Below are 14235 nucleotides of genomic sequence, written 5' to 3'. Positions count from 1 at the left end.
TCCATATTCTTCGCCTATCCCATATCAAATTGAAACACAATGACAGACTATTATACTGTCCAATGCATGACTATCTCCGATCAAGACGAAACCAAGTGAAATTGCTTTCCTTCGCGTGACGGGCGGTCGTAACTGAGCAAATATTTAAACATCCGTAAAGTTTGAACAATTCCCGATGGGTCACGCTAATCGTACGCCCGTATCCCATACAAAATACATACAACGGAATAGCAAGAACAAACAACTATGAAATTAATTAACTGAGTCGATGGAACGAAACAAGTTTCCAGCTAGGGATAATTAAATAATATCTATTGCTCGGCCGTTAACGTTTTCATAGGACTCGGGGATCGAAGTTGATGGGCCGTGAAGCTTGAATTTCATTATTTGCAGACGTAATGGCACTTGATTACACTGAAATATGCGAGCTTTGCGATCCGTAATGGAAATACTTTAGTTATCCCTTCGCTAGGCATTAGGCAAGTTTGAATAATTAAATAACTACCATCCATGCTGTTGAATCAAATCCAAACAACTGGAATGACCGTTTCAAAATATATTTCATTGCGATTAATATTATTACACTAAGTACGATATTGATATCATATTATACTCAATAGTAAATTTTTTAATATGTTGATCGCAAAATATGTAGAATAACTCTGTTTTGAACTTTGTAGTTTTATATGGGGATTTTTATAAAAAGTAGAATAACTGAATTTGAATAGATTGACAGATAAGATAGTCTTATTTTACGCTATCAAATAGGTATAACGTAAATATACAAATTAGAAATTTAATTTAAATTAAAAACTTCAATACGCAAATCTGATTCTGACGCAGATGTAGGTAGGTATTAGCTTAGGTCTAAAATTAAATTTAGCTTATTTGATAAACACAGGCTCCGTTTAATTCAATCTCTAAATAATTTGAATCAATAGCAGAGTTACACGACCCTCAATAGGCGAAAACAGAAAGGAGATTTACTACATCAATAATAAATGAATCAAATATTTGAATAATAATATAGGTTGCGTGAAAAACATAGCCTCCATACTTTTATTACTTATGTCCCCATGTCTCCGGTAGGGGGTAAATATAATAATTAGTATACCTACATAAGCCCGCACAACTTCACATTAACTGGGCCAACATTATTGCCGTTTCGAAGAAAAACAAAAGCTATACCTACTTACAATTTAAAAGCCTTTCTTATAATCGTATATTTACATTAATTATGCGACTAAAACAATGCTATCGAGGACTTGCCGTAAGTTTGCAACTTCTACCGATAAGTACTCTAGCTAGACTACAGTAATAAAAAATTCTTGCTCGTAATCTAACCTGCAAACTCAATCCTAGGTTCGATGTCCTGGTGAACGGCGGCGGGGCTGTGACTCTGCAGTTCCAGCGGTCGCCGTTCAAGCCTCTTCGGAAGACTGTCTTCGTGCCGTGGAACCAGATCGTCGTGCTGCCTCCTGTGGAGATGGAGCTCAGCGACGACAGCGTCAAAGTGCCGACACCACGGTATGAATCAACACACTTAGCAAAATCTAGTTTTGATGTAGAGGTAGGTATAGGGTATATGATCTCAAAAACATCATGCAAGACCCGAGGGCTAATATCTGTCTATCGTTACCATCTTCATAGACCGTACTTACTAATTTATTCTTTATGAACCAGTACCAATTTTAGCTTAGTTCTTCCATTGGATTGAAATGTTGACAATAGATAAAATTAAGTTACCCTCACTTACCCAATCTTTGCGTAGCCTTATCTCACTCTCATATTTCTTCCACTAGTGCACCAGCCCGACTAGACTGGTCTCCGATTCCCCAATGGTGGGAGGTGGAGTCGCAGCCGTGTCCAGCTCACGACCACGAGCGCCTGCGACCAGAGGTGGTGGCTGTGCCGCCTCTGGCTGCACCCGCCGCCTCGTCTGTTGCCACTCCTACTGTCATTTATCCTGAAGCTCAGGTAAAACATACATGGGATTATAAATATAAAAGAATATGTGCTACTGAATATATGCAAGTTCATGGCGGGCTAATTCTTTTACCAAGGTGGCCAACCCTAGTTAAGCCATATTGTTTGTCACCCACACGCCATACAGAAATAGCAAGTTTAAAAACAAACTACAGCTAGGTATTTGGGCTACGGGCGGAAAGAGAAAGATATAATTTACTTACATGATACACTTACTTAATTTGGCTGCAGAAGGTTACAGATTAATATAATTATTCTCAATGTTTTCCAGATTGTCAGTGAATCCATTGGCATCCCCGGGTCGTCAGTAAAACTCACCTACCGATCGTCCCAAGCCGCCGGGTATCTGTCGTGTGTGCACGTACAACTTACTCGGAAAGTCATCCCGGCTTCGCTAGTCAGGGTCCATGTGAGAGTAGAGATCGAAGGATCTCTTCACACTCACTCGTATGAGGCCGATCCAGATCTTACACATGTGTTTGCTTGGAATAAGAGGAATGTCTATAAACAGAAGGTAAATCCGCAACTCATTTTATTCTTTGTTTTTATATTTATAAAGAATGGTTTATTACTACACGCTTGATGGTTTCACACTCCAGGGGCTAATGCACTATATTATTTATTCCAGGTGTACGGTTTAGCCCAAGCTAAAATATCGACTGGTTACGAATATTCTTCTTGCTCGGCAATAGTCTGGGAGACACAAACAGCAACCCTCGCTGGTTATGACGTGGATATCTCTGACATTGGCGGTTGGGGCCTGGACATTCATCACCATTACAATTTCCATGAAGGCATTCTGCAGAAAGGTGACGGTGCTCTTTTGCATCTCAAGCAGTACCCAAGAACTGTTCAGGTATGTATTTTAAATCTGAGATTTTATACATAATTATATATTAATAATTTAATCGTGATTTTATCTAATGTAATATTAACTTTCAGGTGGTAATGGGAACTGGCTTGCAGCGAACACTAGAATGTCCCAATCATTGCAATGGTAAAGCAGTAGACTCCCTCCTGCTTACGCCAACCGCGCTTACTTCAGGACCTGATGGATCACTCTATGTTGGTGACTTTAATTTAGTTAGACGAATCACCCCCGAAGGAGTCGTCACTACTATTCTTCAATTAGGGTATGTAAATACAATATGCATATATGCATTATATGTTCAACATTGAATGCAAAAGCTACAAAGTTATTAATTTTTAACTTTCTTATTTTTAGAACAACGCAAGTGGCCTACCAATACTACATCTGCATTTCACCAGCTGACGGCTACTTGTACATATCTGACCCTGAGAGGCATCAAGTTCGACGAGTTTTATCCCTGGAAAAAGTTCGAGACCCATCAATTAACTCGGAACCTGTCGTTGGAAGTGGTGACCGGTGCGTCCCAGGAGATGACTCCAACTGTGGTGATGAGGGCCCAGCAATAAAAGCGAAATTAGCACATCCGAAGGGCTTAGCTATTGCTGCCGATAAAACCATGTACATTGCTGATGGTACAAATATAAGGGCAGTCGATCCTAATGGTATCATACACACCTTGGTGGGACATCATGGACACCACAATCATTGGTCTCCCGTACCTTGCCGTGGAGCTATTGCACCTTACGAGGTACAATTGCAGTGGCCAACGGGAGTCGCGCTATCGCCATTGGATGGATCTTTGTATTTCATTGATGATCGAATCATCTTAAAACTCACCGTTGACATGAAGATCAAGGTAGTTGCCGGTCAGCCGTCTCATTGCAGACCCCCTTCACAGGACGATAAAACTGTCAACAAAGTAACAAATAAAACCCAAACTGAGTACAGAGAAGACTCTAACCTGGGTACGATTCAAGCGATCGCTTTTGCTCCAACTGGTATTTTGTACATCGCTAGTGCGGATTCAAAGAAAACGAACACAATCAAATCGATAGACCCGTCGGGCAAAGTAATACATTTCGCTGGAAAAGTACAGGAGAATTTGAAAGAGCTAAGTTGCGAGTGCAACTCGTCAGTGGCTGTGACTGCTACGCCGAGTGCGGGCGCGCGGGCCGCGGACGACGGCGCCGGCTGCCCCTGCAAGCTGAGCGTGGCGCCCGGGGATGAACCACCCACTAGCACAGAAACGCTGCTGTCTTCTAACGCCAAATTCCAAACTATATCCGCACTTGCTGTTACACCTGATGGAGTCCTGAATGTCGCTGATCAAGGTAATTGTTATGCTAAGCCTTTCTGTAACACTGTGTTTATTCTTAATATCGGTTTAATACGGGAAGATGCCCATGATTTACTGTCTGCGGGATGTTTGTAGTCATGTACAGTTAAACCATAGAAGTGAATAAGCTAATGACTTTAACAATCAGTCTTTTTTCCGGATCTAATTCTTAAATATATTTTGTTTCCTCAGGATCTCTGCACATCTTGGCCCTGAAACACTATCTACCAACTCATGACGAAAATGGAGAGTTCAGGATACCGTATCCACCGACATCTGAGATATATGTGTTCAACCGATACGGCCAACACATCACAACTAAAGACTTGACTTCAGGAAAAACTAGATACTCCTTCTTATACTCAAAGAATACGAGCTTTGGAAAACTTTCAACAGTCACGGATGCTTCCGGAAACAAAATCCAGCTTTTGAGAGACTACAGCAATGTTGTGAGCTCAATCGAAAATACTCAAGATCACAAACTTGAACTGAAGATATCCGGAATTGGATATTTGACGAAGATTGCTGAAAAGGGAACTACGGAAATTGAATTGGATTACGACGCCAACACCGGATTATTGAACAGCAGATCAGGGGTAAGTTTCAAAGAAGTTAGAGTAACTGAAATACCTAACTTTGTCATCTTTGCCTATGTATGTGTGCGTGCAATAAAACGTTTATATTATTTAAATAATGTATTTGTAAAATTAAATAAATTTATGTGTAGGACTAAAAAGTTAATATTTTGTTTCAGGCGGGAGACACAGTAATTTATACTTACGACGAACTCGGACGTGTGACCAAAATCATAATGCCAACTGGTGAACAAGTTCACATTTCATCTGGCTTGGCTAAAAACTACGGGCTAGCCGTCACAGTTTCCAACCCATCAAGCACTATACCTGTTGGTGTCGCCAAGAAATGTGAATATGTATTGCATGGTCAGTCTTTCAAGCAAATAACAATCAATAACGGAAAACAAGTAACTGAAGGCAAAATATTCTCTAATAACACTCTGCTGCTAGAGACACCATGGGCCGGAAAGTTTGAAAGTATCGCGGCAGCCAAACACCCTCTACTTGAGGCTGCTCTACCAATCGAAGCCGAGATGTTACACATGTGGTCACACCAAACTACTACATTCGGAGATGAGCTCATCAACAACATGTACTCACTATACAGTTTGGTTGGTGATGTCAGAAATCCTCAACAGACACTGAACCGTGAAATATGGGTCAATGATTCCAGAGTCTTGATTATTGAATTCGATCAGTTCAAGAGCAAAGAGACATTCTTCAATGCAGACCGAAACCTTCTACTGACCATCGCTTACGATGTTGCTGGACTCCCATTGTCGTTCACACCTCACGAAGCCGCTGTACCGTTGAATATTTCCTACGATAGATTCTACAGAATCAATGGCTGGAAATGGGGAGACAGTGAAGAAACATACAATTATGATCCTCACGGTATGTTGTCAGAGATTACAAGTCCGCAAGATGGAACCAAGTTTATATATTACAATGAAGGAAATCTAGTCTCTAAAATCACTTTGGCTAGCCAAAAGAGTTTCAAGTATGTGTATGATGGAGATGGTGGAATAACACACGTGATCCTGCCCTCCGGGACCAATCATTCATTCAGTGTTCAGCCATCTATTGGATTCTTGAGAGTCACATACACACCGCCAGGATCTACCAAAAAGTATTTGCAACATTACTCCCACACAGGAGAGCTATTGCAGACCGTGTTCCCTGGTGACGGAGCCCGGATTGTATATCGGTACTTCACCACGAATAAAGTATCTGAAATAGTTCACGGTGACGGTCAAACGCAAATACACTATGCGGAAAATAGCGGACTTCCATCAGAGATATTGCACGTGGACCGTGACGTCGACTACCGCTGGGAGTCGACCTACGTGGGTGGCCTGCTCACCGAGGAACGACTAGACTACGGTGCCAAGACCGGACTCAGCAACGCTAAAATTGTCTATGAGTACGACAACAACTACCGCATCACGGCAGTGCAAGGACGCATCGGAGGTCAGACGATGATTCCGCACCACATCGTGTACAACACCAAGACCGGTGCCCCCGAAGTTCTTGGACAGTTCACTGTCTCCAAACAAAAGTGGAATGAGACGTCTGTATACGATGGTATTGCAATGTTTTCTAGAGCATTGAACGATCAATTCTTGGAAAAAGATATCACTGTCAATATTCACAGGATGGAAGTGTTCAGAATGGAATTCTCATACGACAAACACGGAAGAATATCACAAACAAGAACCCATACCAGAAATGTTGGTGTAAACACATACACTAATGTGAAGAACTATACATGGGATTGCGATGGTCAGTTGACTGGTGTCGAAGCTCAAGAGCCTTGGGGCTTTAGATATGACGACAATGGCAACATGCTGTCACTGACATACAGAGGAAACACCATACCAATGGAATACAATGATATGGACCGTATTATTAAATTCGGTGAAGGCCAATACCGATACGACAGCCGTGGCCTGGTATCACAAAATGCTAGAGAGGAAAGATTCCAGTACAACTCAAAGGGTCTCCTTATTAGAGCAACCAAACGTGGAAGATTTGATGTCCGGTACTATTACGATCATTTGGATAGGTTGTCCACACGTAAGGACAACTTTGGAAATGTCACCCAATTCTTCTACACAAACAAGGAGAAACCTCATGAAGTGAGTCACATCTACTCGCCGAGAGAAAATAGATTCATGACTCTGGTATATGACGACAGAGGTCATCTTATCTACACTCAGGTAAATATGCCTAAAAATGAAATACCAACTAAAGAGGTTTACTAAAACTTATCATACTTACAACTTTCTTAATACATGAACTAACATTATTCTTTCTTTGTAGGTTGCCAGACACAAATACTACATTGCTACCGACCAATGTGGAACACCAGTGATGGTGTTCAACCAATATGGAGAGGGCATTCGTGAAATCATGAGGTCGCCGTATGGACACATTGTTTACGATTCCAACCCGTACCTCTACCTCCCCGTAGACTTCTGTGGAGGTCTTCTAGACCAAGTCACATCGCTCGTCCATATGTCTAATGGAAAAGTCTACGATCCGCTGATTGGTCAGTGGATGTCGCCATTATGGGAAGATCTCATTGAAAGAATACATAAGCCAACTGAGTTGCACCTCTACCGATTCAATGGCAATGATCCTATCAATGTCAGGCCCAAGAATAAGAAGCCAACAGGTAAGAAATCACTGTTTATAACGATAAATTTGAACAATTCTGACATTGAAGTTTAGAATGATTCACAAGCGTTTTCTATACTTATCTTTCCATATTTTTTTTCAGACCATCTATCGTGGCTGGAACTACTGGGATACGACATCAAGAGCCTGGCTCCACAACTCTACCCAGAAGAGCTCCCCGGAGGTTCCGTGCTGCCGAGCATCCCGCGCGGCCGGCCCGTGTGGGGCTTCCCCGGAGACTCCAACGGCCTGGGACTACCGTCCGCCATGTCACTGATACCGAGTGTCAACATCGAATCTGGGTTCTTATCCCACATGTCTAACAAGAGAATATCAGACTCGCGCAGTCTGTCGATCCCGACGATGTCTGCGCTGAAGACGGACGCGCTCCGATTGGCGCCGCGGCGCGTCGGGTCGGACTCGGAGCCGCCGTTCGGGCGCGGCATCCTCGTGTCCCGCAACGCGCGCGGCCGCGCCGTCGTCTCCGCCGTGCCCTCCGCCAACGCCATCTACAAGGACGTCTACACCTCCGTGTTCAACCGCTCGCACCTCCTACCCTTCTCGTTCGTGGTGCACGGCGACCAGCAGGACATGTTCTACTTCGTGAAGGAGGAGTCGTGGCGCGCCGCCGACGACAAGCAGCAGCTGAAGCGCATGCAGGGCAAGCTGAACGTGACGTTCCACGAGGTGGCGGAGGGCGGGCGCTCGTACGCCGACGTGAAGATCCACGGCGCCACGAGCGTGGTGAACCTGCGCTACGGCACGACGGCGGAGCGCGAGCGGCAGCGGCTGCTGCACCACGCGCGCGCCGCGGCCGTGCGCAAGGCGTGGCACCGCGAGCGGGAGACGCTGCGCGGCGGGCTGGGCGGCTCGCTGGACTGGTCGGCGGCCGAGCTGGACGAGATCCAGAAGCAGGGCTGGGCGGGCGGCTACGAGGGCGAGTACGCGCACGACGTGGCCCGCTACCCGGAGCTGGCCGAGGACCCGTACAACGTGCGCTTCGTCAAGAAGCGGGCGGAGCGCGCGGAGCGGCGGCGGCGGAAGCGGGCGGCCTGCGCGCCGCGCCGCTGGTGGCTGCGCGGGGCCGACCTCTGCTAGTACTGCCGCCATCCAAATGCCAAAACATGTGTGAACTAGTGCACTGAGTGAACGGTGACGGATGAGTGTGTGCGTGATTATGGAAATATATTTTGTAAATAGTCTCTATTAATTGTTAATTGTTGATGTATGTATGTATGGTAGATGCAAATCCCTATCGCTATGTAAATAATAAAGTATCATTTGCAGGGAGAGAGTATGGACCTTCTGGAAGGACTGATATTAAAATAAATGTAATGTATGTATAAAATAAGACGATTTATGTGAATATGAAATTATTTATACTTATTTATCGGTAAAAAAGCTTCGATCGTGTCCAATGTTCTTATAAAATTTAGATGAAGACTATTTGAAAAAAATAAAAGGCATACTTTTTTAACCAAATAAAGTTGTAGTTTTGAATTTATCCCATTTAAACAGAATGTATCTACAGGATTTTTAATACCTTTAACTAGACAACTATAAAATTTTACTAATTAGCTTGTATCTCGAAAACCGTAAGAGATATCGAAAAAATAAGCAAATTTTCACCACCCCCTAGGTATCCACACGCCCACTAAAAGAAAATTCTGAAGTTGTAAATCAAAGTTGTCTGGAAGAAATCGTTTTTGGACATAAGCCTCTTTTACAAAGTTTTGCTAAACGAAAGTCGACTAAAGTTTTATTTTTTTAATACCTTTAACAAGACAATTATTGAATTTTTACTTATTAGCTTTTATCTCGAAAACCGTAAGAGATATCGAAAAAATGAGCAAATTTTCATCACCCCCTAGGTATCTACACCCCCACTAAAAACTTTTTTCTGAAGTTGTAAAATCTAAGTTGTCTGGAAGAAATGGTTTTTGGATATAGGCCTCCTTTTCCAAGTTTCCCTGAACGAAAGTCGAGTAAAGTTTTTGTCTATTGTAAAGTTTAAGATTGATGAAGGTAAAGTAAAAGTTAAGAATTAGTGGCAGGCACCCCTAATGGGCTCTCCCGTGTCATAGGCACTCTACGCAAACGTTAAAATGATGCTCTAGTAGGTTTAGCGGATCCCGATTAGTGTTCTCCGAAGAGCCCAGGGGTTCCGTGTCATGCGTTTACAGAATACTTAAGACTGCAGGGGTGTGTGTAATTAGGGAAAGCGTGACCAACTTTTAATTTTTAATTTTGTATGGCTACATTCTTTAGCTGTCATATTGCACTGTAACAGTCTATGATTGCAAAAAAAAAATGCATACTACACTACTTTTATATTGTTTTCCGCGCTTTCTCCGGTCACGCTTTGGATTATCAGACTCTAGAGATAGAAAATTGAAAGATGGTATCATGTAAAAATTATTTATTTATGTTCGAAACGTCAATCTCGGAACAACATCCTTACGTCATAGTTTTTACAATATCAATATACACAAAAATCAATGTCAACGCAATAATATACATTTTATAATACACCTACAAACTATAAACATCAGAATGGATATCACATCTCATTTCATTACATAAAATATATTTACACTACCATATCATAATATTATACACATACTTAGTTGACACTGGAAATTTCAAGCAACCATCGCATAGAATTGGGCCATAATTCGTATAAAATCTTCATTACAAAAAATATATACAATCATAGTAGATTCTCTTAAAAATAGTCATTTACATGTGCAGGTCAAAGTTATGTGATTTACTATAAAACATCTACACATTGAGCTATTGTCCATTAAACAAATGAGATCATTGATTCACGCTACTATACGAGGCCCAGACACACAAACCAACACAACTATAATAATAAATTAATTATATTTATTGCCGAGTAAGAAAGGCAGTCTTACATCTTGGCTTGTACTAAACGGATGGTTCTGAAAATCCCTCCTTATTAAATTTTCAATCAGGTGATGTATCGAAAAAACAGTCTATATATTTATTGAGACTCACTTCATGGCTTAGTGATAAACAAAACTTATGTTAAAAACTGCAAAAGGTTCCGATTGTTGAATTCTAAAAATATATTTCTAGTAAAATCATGTGAATCCAAAATTTAATACTAATAAAGTTACAGGGGATAAGATTGCCGGCAGGGATTGTAGTAAGAATTTATCAGACATTGTTTATCAAAAGGCGATGAAAAGAGTCCCTTTTAGAGAGTATTAAGATGTAGATGCATCTTAAGAGAGTAGATACATTACTAATTCATTTTCTATCGGTATATTTTTATAACAAAGACTATTAGGAATCGAAGCCTTATCGTATTATGTGTCACATTTTGATTTAATTCATCGCTAGTTGATTAAATAGCACTCAATTTTCCAGTTATCCACTTTTGGCAGATACAGTACATTAAATCTGGTACTATCTAGTCAGTACGTGAAAATATCTATATTACTTAATGTTCATTTGTGCATTTACAACCTTAAGTGATTATAATATTGCGTCGGTTTATCTATGCCATAAAAATAATACCCATCTAACATCATATTATTATGCCATTTAAGCTTAACATAAGCATTTTGAACACACCCAGGGCTGTAACATTTAATCTCATTAGAGTCATCAATTTAACAGTAGGCTTTATGAGTGATTCTTAAAAAGAATTCCAAACGACTTACAATTTTATCTTGATCCAAAAGCCAATCATAGCACAATTTCGGTTTGGTTCGGTTACATTGATTAGGAAAGCCCTAGTGTTAAGAACTAATTCAGATCTAGAAGTAAAACTAAGGGAGTTGAGCAACGCTGCTCGCTTTCAAACTCTCATGCATTTTCGGAACTAAAAGACCTTTAACCGAAAAAAATGGCGACTTTCGTTGATTTGTGGTAACCCTGTAGATTTATAGGCAATTTGGACAATTCTGAAATAACAAGTTTTGACTAGCAGTTATAACTAGACTTCACATGTGGCAAACCATGTCTGTTTTTGGATAATATTAATGCATGAGCTGGTTTAAAAGCACCAAATTTGAAATTTGTTACTTCAGAATCAGCCCTTAATTGATTTAGTCAGAGCATTTTAACAATATATTGTAACGGATTCCAAAGGCACCAATGTTAAGCACTGACAATCTTATTTGCATTATTACACATAGCCTATTACAGTGCTAAATTTAAAATTGATGCCTTCAAAATCGCTAACATTATTGGCAATTTAGTCTAATTATTATTTTATTGCTATAAATCGCTTTCAACCTTATTGTTTTTCGAGATATTTATACAATCCTATTACACTCCCATTTCTGAATATCGCATACATTTTATACAATTTTATTTATTTACAACTTATTTACAAGAATGATTCTATCATAATCACAACAAAGTGTTGTACTTTAATAGATGCAAATCGCATGCCAACACACAGTTAATCAATACACGGCATTAAAAAACTTTTAGTATTTAATACTGATTAAGACTCTCTCATATAACTCCTTCTAAGTCTAAGGTAATTTTGTGTTTGTAAATTATTAAGTACCATTCACACTTTTAATATCGGTCATACCTTTTGATAGGAATGCGCAATGTAAACCTAAAACAACACAAGGCCGAAACATTAACATTAAATTACATGCACATTCGAGATCAATTTCTAAACTGGTTGAAGATACCAACGAAATTGGAAAAGCATCAAATATATTTTTTAGAGCAACAAAATTTTGAGTATTACCAAAATAAACTATCTACTGCGGCTAACTAATATAATACAATAAGTAATGTGGTTAGGTAGTTGAAATATACGTAATGATTGTTGTGATTTCTTAATGCGATAATGTTTTTGGAACTTGCTATGTTAACATTCGGTGGTTCTAAACTATAAATACATACATTTTAAAACATATAAAAAATAAAATAAGTACTTTGTGACATCGAAACATTTAAAATGATCATGATTGATTCGTATACATATAAATATAACAAATAATTCATGCATGCAGTGTACATGATTAAAGATGAATTGAAGTTCATTTTTATAATTGTTCGGCTAATGAAGAGGAAGTTGCTAAAATCGTATGAAAATCAGTAAACGCATCACACTACTCGTCATTCTAAACCGCGCTTTTGATTTACGAGTTTTATTAAAAAAAACTTATGTACTTAGCATAATACGTAGAACTTATTATGTAAAACCAATATGATTCGAAGCGACCAGTGCTACTACATGCATACCTATGATATTTCGTAAAGGATGGTAACTGCTAACTGACAATTAATGTTCGCTAGATGGCAGCACGTTACGAGTCGAATACTCGGCATGCCGCTTCAGTGAGTAGGTACATGCCGAATATTCGACTTATAACGTGCTAACATCGACGTCGCCAGGCGAGGCATGCTTTGGGTTTTTAAATGCTGGGACTATATATTTCTGCCCTAGGGGACGACTATACCGACCGAGCATTGGCTAACTAAATTAGAAATCCCAGGCATGCCTCGACTAATCGGTACATTGGTAACAAATCTTGCTCAGAATCACGAGTATTATGAAGTTCTTTCGAATGACGATACAGTTTTAGCAACACCCTGTTCATTTACGATATAATCTTAAATATCAATAAAATCTTGGATTACACATAGACAAACCAAAGTATACTCATTGCAATCGAATTGCAAAGTAGGTAACTTGTTTTTATTAGACTCAAACACAATGCATGATAACCACCTAAATTATACTTCTACAAATTTTTCTGAGCTATTCCAGACAGTAATTGCTGTGTTTTTGGCTGATTTATTAATAAATTTATTAATAAAGTAGTATAATGCGGCTAATAGGAACATTTGAACATGAACATATCGTGATCCTCTCGCATTGTATTTGAAATTCATATCAGAGGCCATTTTATGATTTTAATTGATAACATTCATCAAAATGTATTAAAACATCGGCAAGTAATAATCCCCGATAATTAGTTTCCTGGAAAGTCCAAATTCGTTTAAAACAACAAGTCACATTTAAAACGAACCGAGAGTACGAGTAAATAATTACGAAATAAATATTTTTAATATCAAGTGAACACAACACGGCGGCGCAACATAAAGTTGAGATTCCTTGATGCGACAATACGACGACTCTGGAGATTGCCTCGCCCGAGGCAAATATGCGCTCAGACCGAGGCAAAGGCTGCATTGTCCCAAAGCGAAGTGGAATCCCAACTTCAGAGAATATATTTCACTAGAGTTCATTGCACACTGTTCGACCGTCCGGAGTTACGTATGAATAAATTAACTAAGTCCTAGGTAATAAGGTATATTGACGTATGTACACAGACTTTAGTTTTGGGCAGTGAGCTAGAGTTCGCACGTTCACTATGAGCCGTCCGATTGGTTGGATTTCCGCCGCACTTGGTGGGTGTTTAGCGTCTGCGCTTGCGCTATGAACTGGGTGGTCCCTGGAAAGAAACAGATTTTATAGTATTTTGGCGAATGATCTCCTAATAAATTACTTGTAGGTTATTAGACAGATACTTATTAAATTAGAGAAAAGGGGGTATCTTACCTTCCTTATCGCCAATGTTAGTAAAGCATCAAATTAAAACAGAGGTAATTCACCCAGCACTAGCCGCACCTGACATCACTAGTGCTTCAAGTGAACGTGCTATAGTTACTTAAGTTGATCCTTTATTGTCTTTATTGTCTACAGCATATGCTGAGCTGGTACCATTTTGACGCTCTGGACATAAACTTTGTGTTGTAATTCTTTGTGTTGTATTGTACTTTTT

General features: G+C 40.0%; 2 protein-coding genes across 6 annotated transcripts in view; one reads left to right on the top strand and one right to left on the bottom strand.

Annotated features, from left to right (window-relative positions):
* LOC105387609 (teneurin-a) overlaps positions 1–8933 on the top strand; it is a 331961-nt gene extending 323028 nt beyond the window's left edge. For all 5 annotated transcript variants that reach the window (XM_048624883.1, XM_038112040.2, XM_038112039.2 and 2 more), the window contains 10 exons: positions 1363–1527; positions 1803–1977; positions 2258–2500; positions 2615–2842; positions 2929–3119; positions 3212–4188; positions 4386–4789; positions 4948–6987; positions 7091–7445; positions 7551–8933. In XM_048624883.1, the coding sequence (XP_048480840.1) occupies positions 1363–1527; positions 1803–1977; positions 2258–2500; positions 2615–2842; positions 2929–3119; positions 3212–4188; positions 4386–4789; positions 4948–6987; positions 7091–7445; positions 7551–8545 (5773 nt within the window). In that variant the 3' untranslated portion in view covers positions 8546–8933. The remainder of the gene's footprint in view (positions 1–1362; positions 1528–1802; positions 1978–2257; positions 2501–2614; positions 2843–2928; positions 3120–3211; positions 4189–4385; positions 4790–4947; positions 6988–7090; positions 7446–7550) is intronic.
* A 918-nt stretch (positions 8934–9851) lies between these two features.
* Positions 9852–14235, bottom strand: part of LOC105387610 (transcription factor SPT20 homolog) — a 39440-nt gene continuing 35056 nt past the window's right edge. The window contains exon 18 of the mRNA XM_048625036.1: positions 9852–13905. Coding sequence (XP_048480993.1) covers positions 13823–13905 — 83 coding nt within the window. The 3' untranslated portion in view covers positions 9852–13822. The remainder of the gene's footprint in view (positions 13906–14235) is intronic.

The sequence above is a fragment of the Plutella xylostella genome, chromosome 13 (assembly GCF_932276165.1).
Source record: "Plutella xylostella chromosome 13, ilPluXylo3.1, whole genome shotgun sequence".
Lineage (NCBI taxonomy): Eukaryota > Metazoa > Arthropoda > Insecta > Lepidoptera > Plutellidae > Plutella > Plutella xylostella.
The sequence above is the reverse complement of the archived record's forward strand: the minus strand, read 5'-3'. Positions and strand labels throughout refer to the sequence as shown.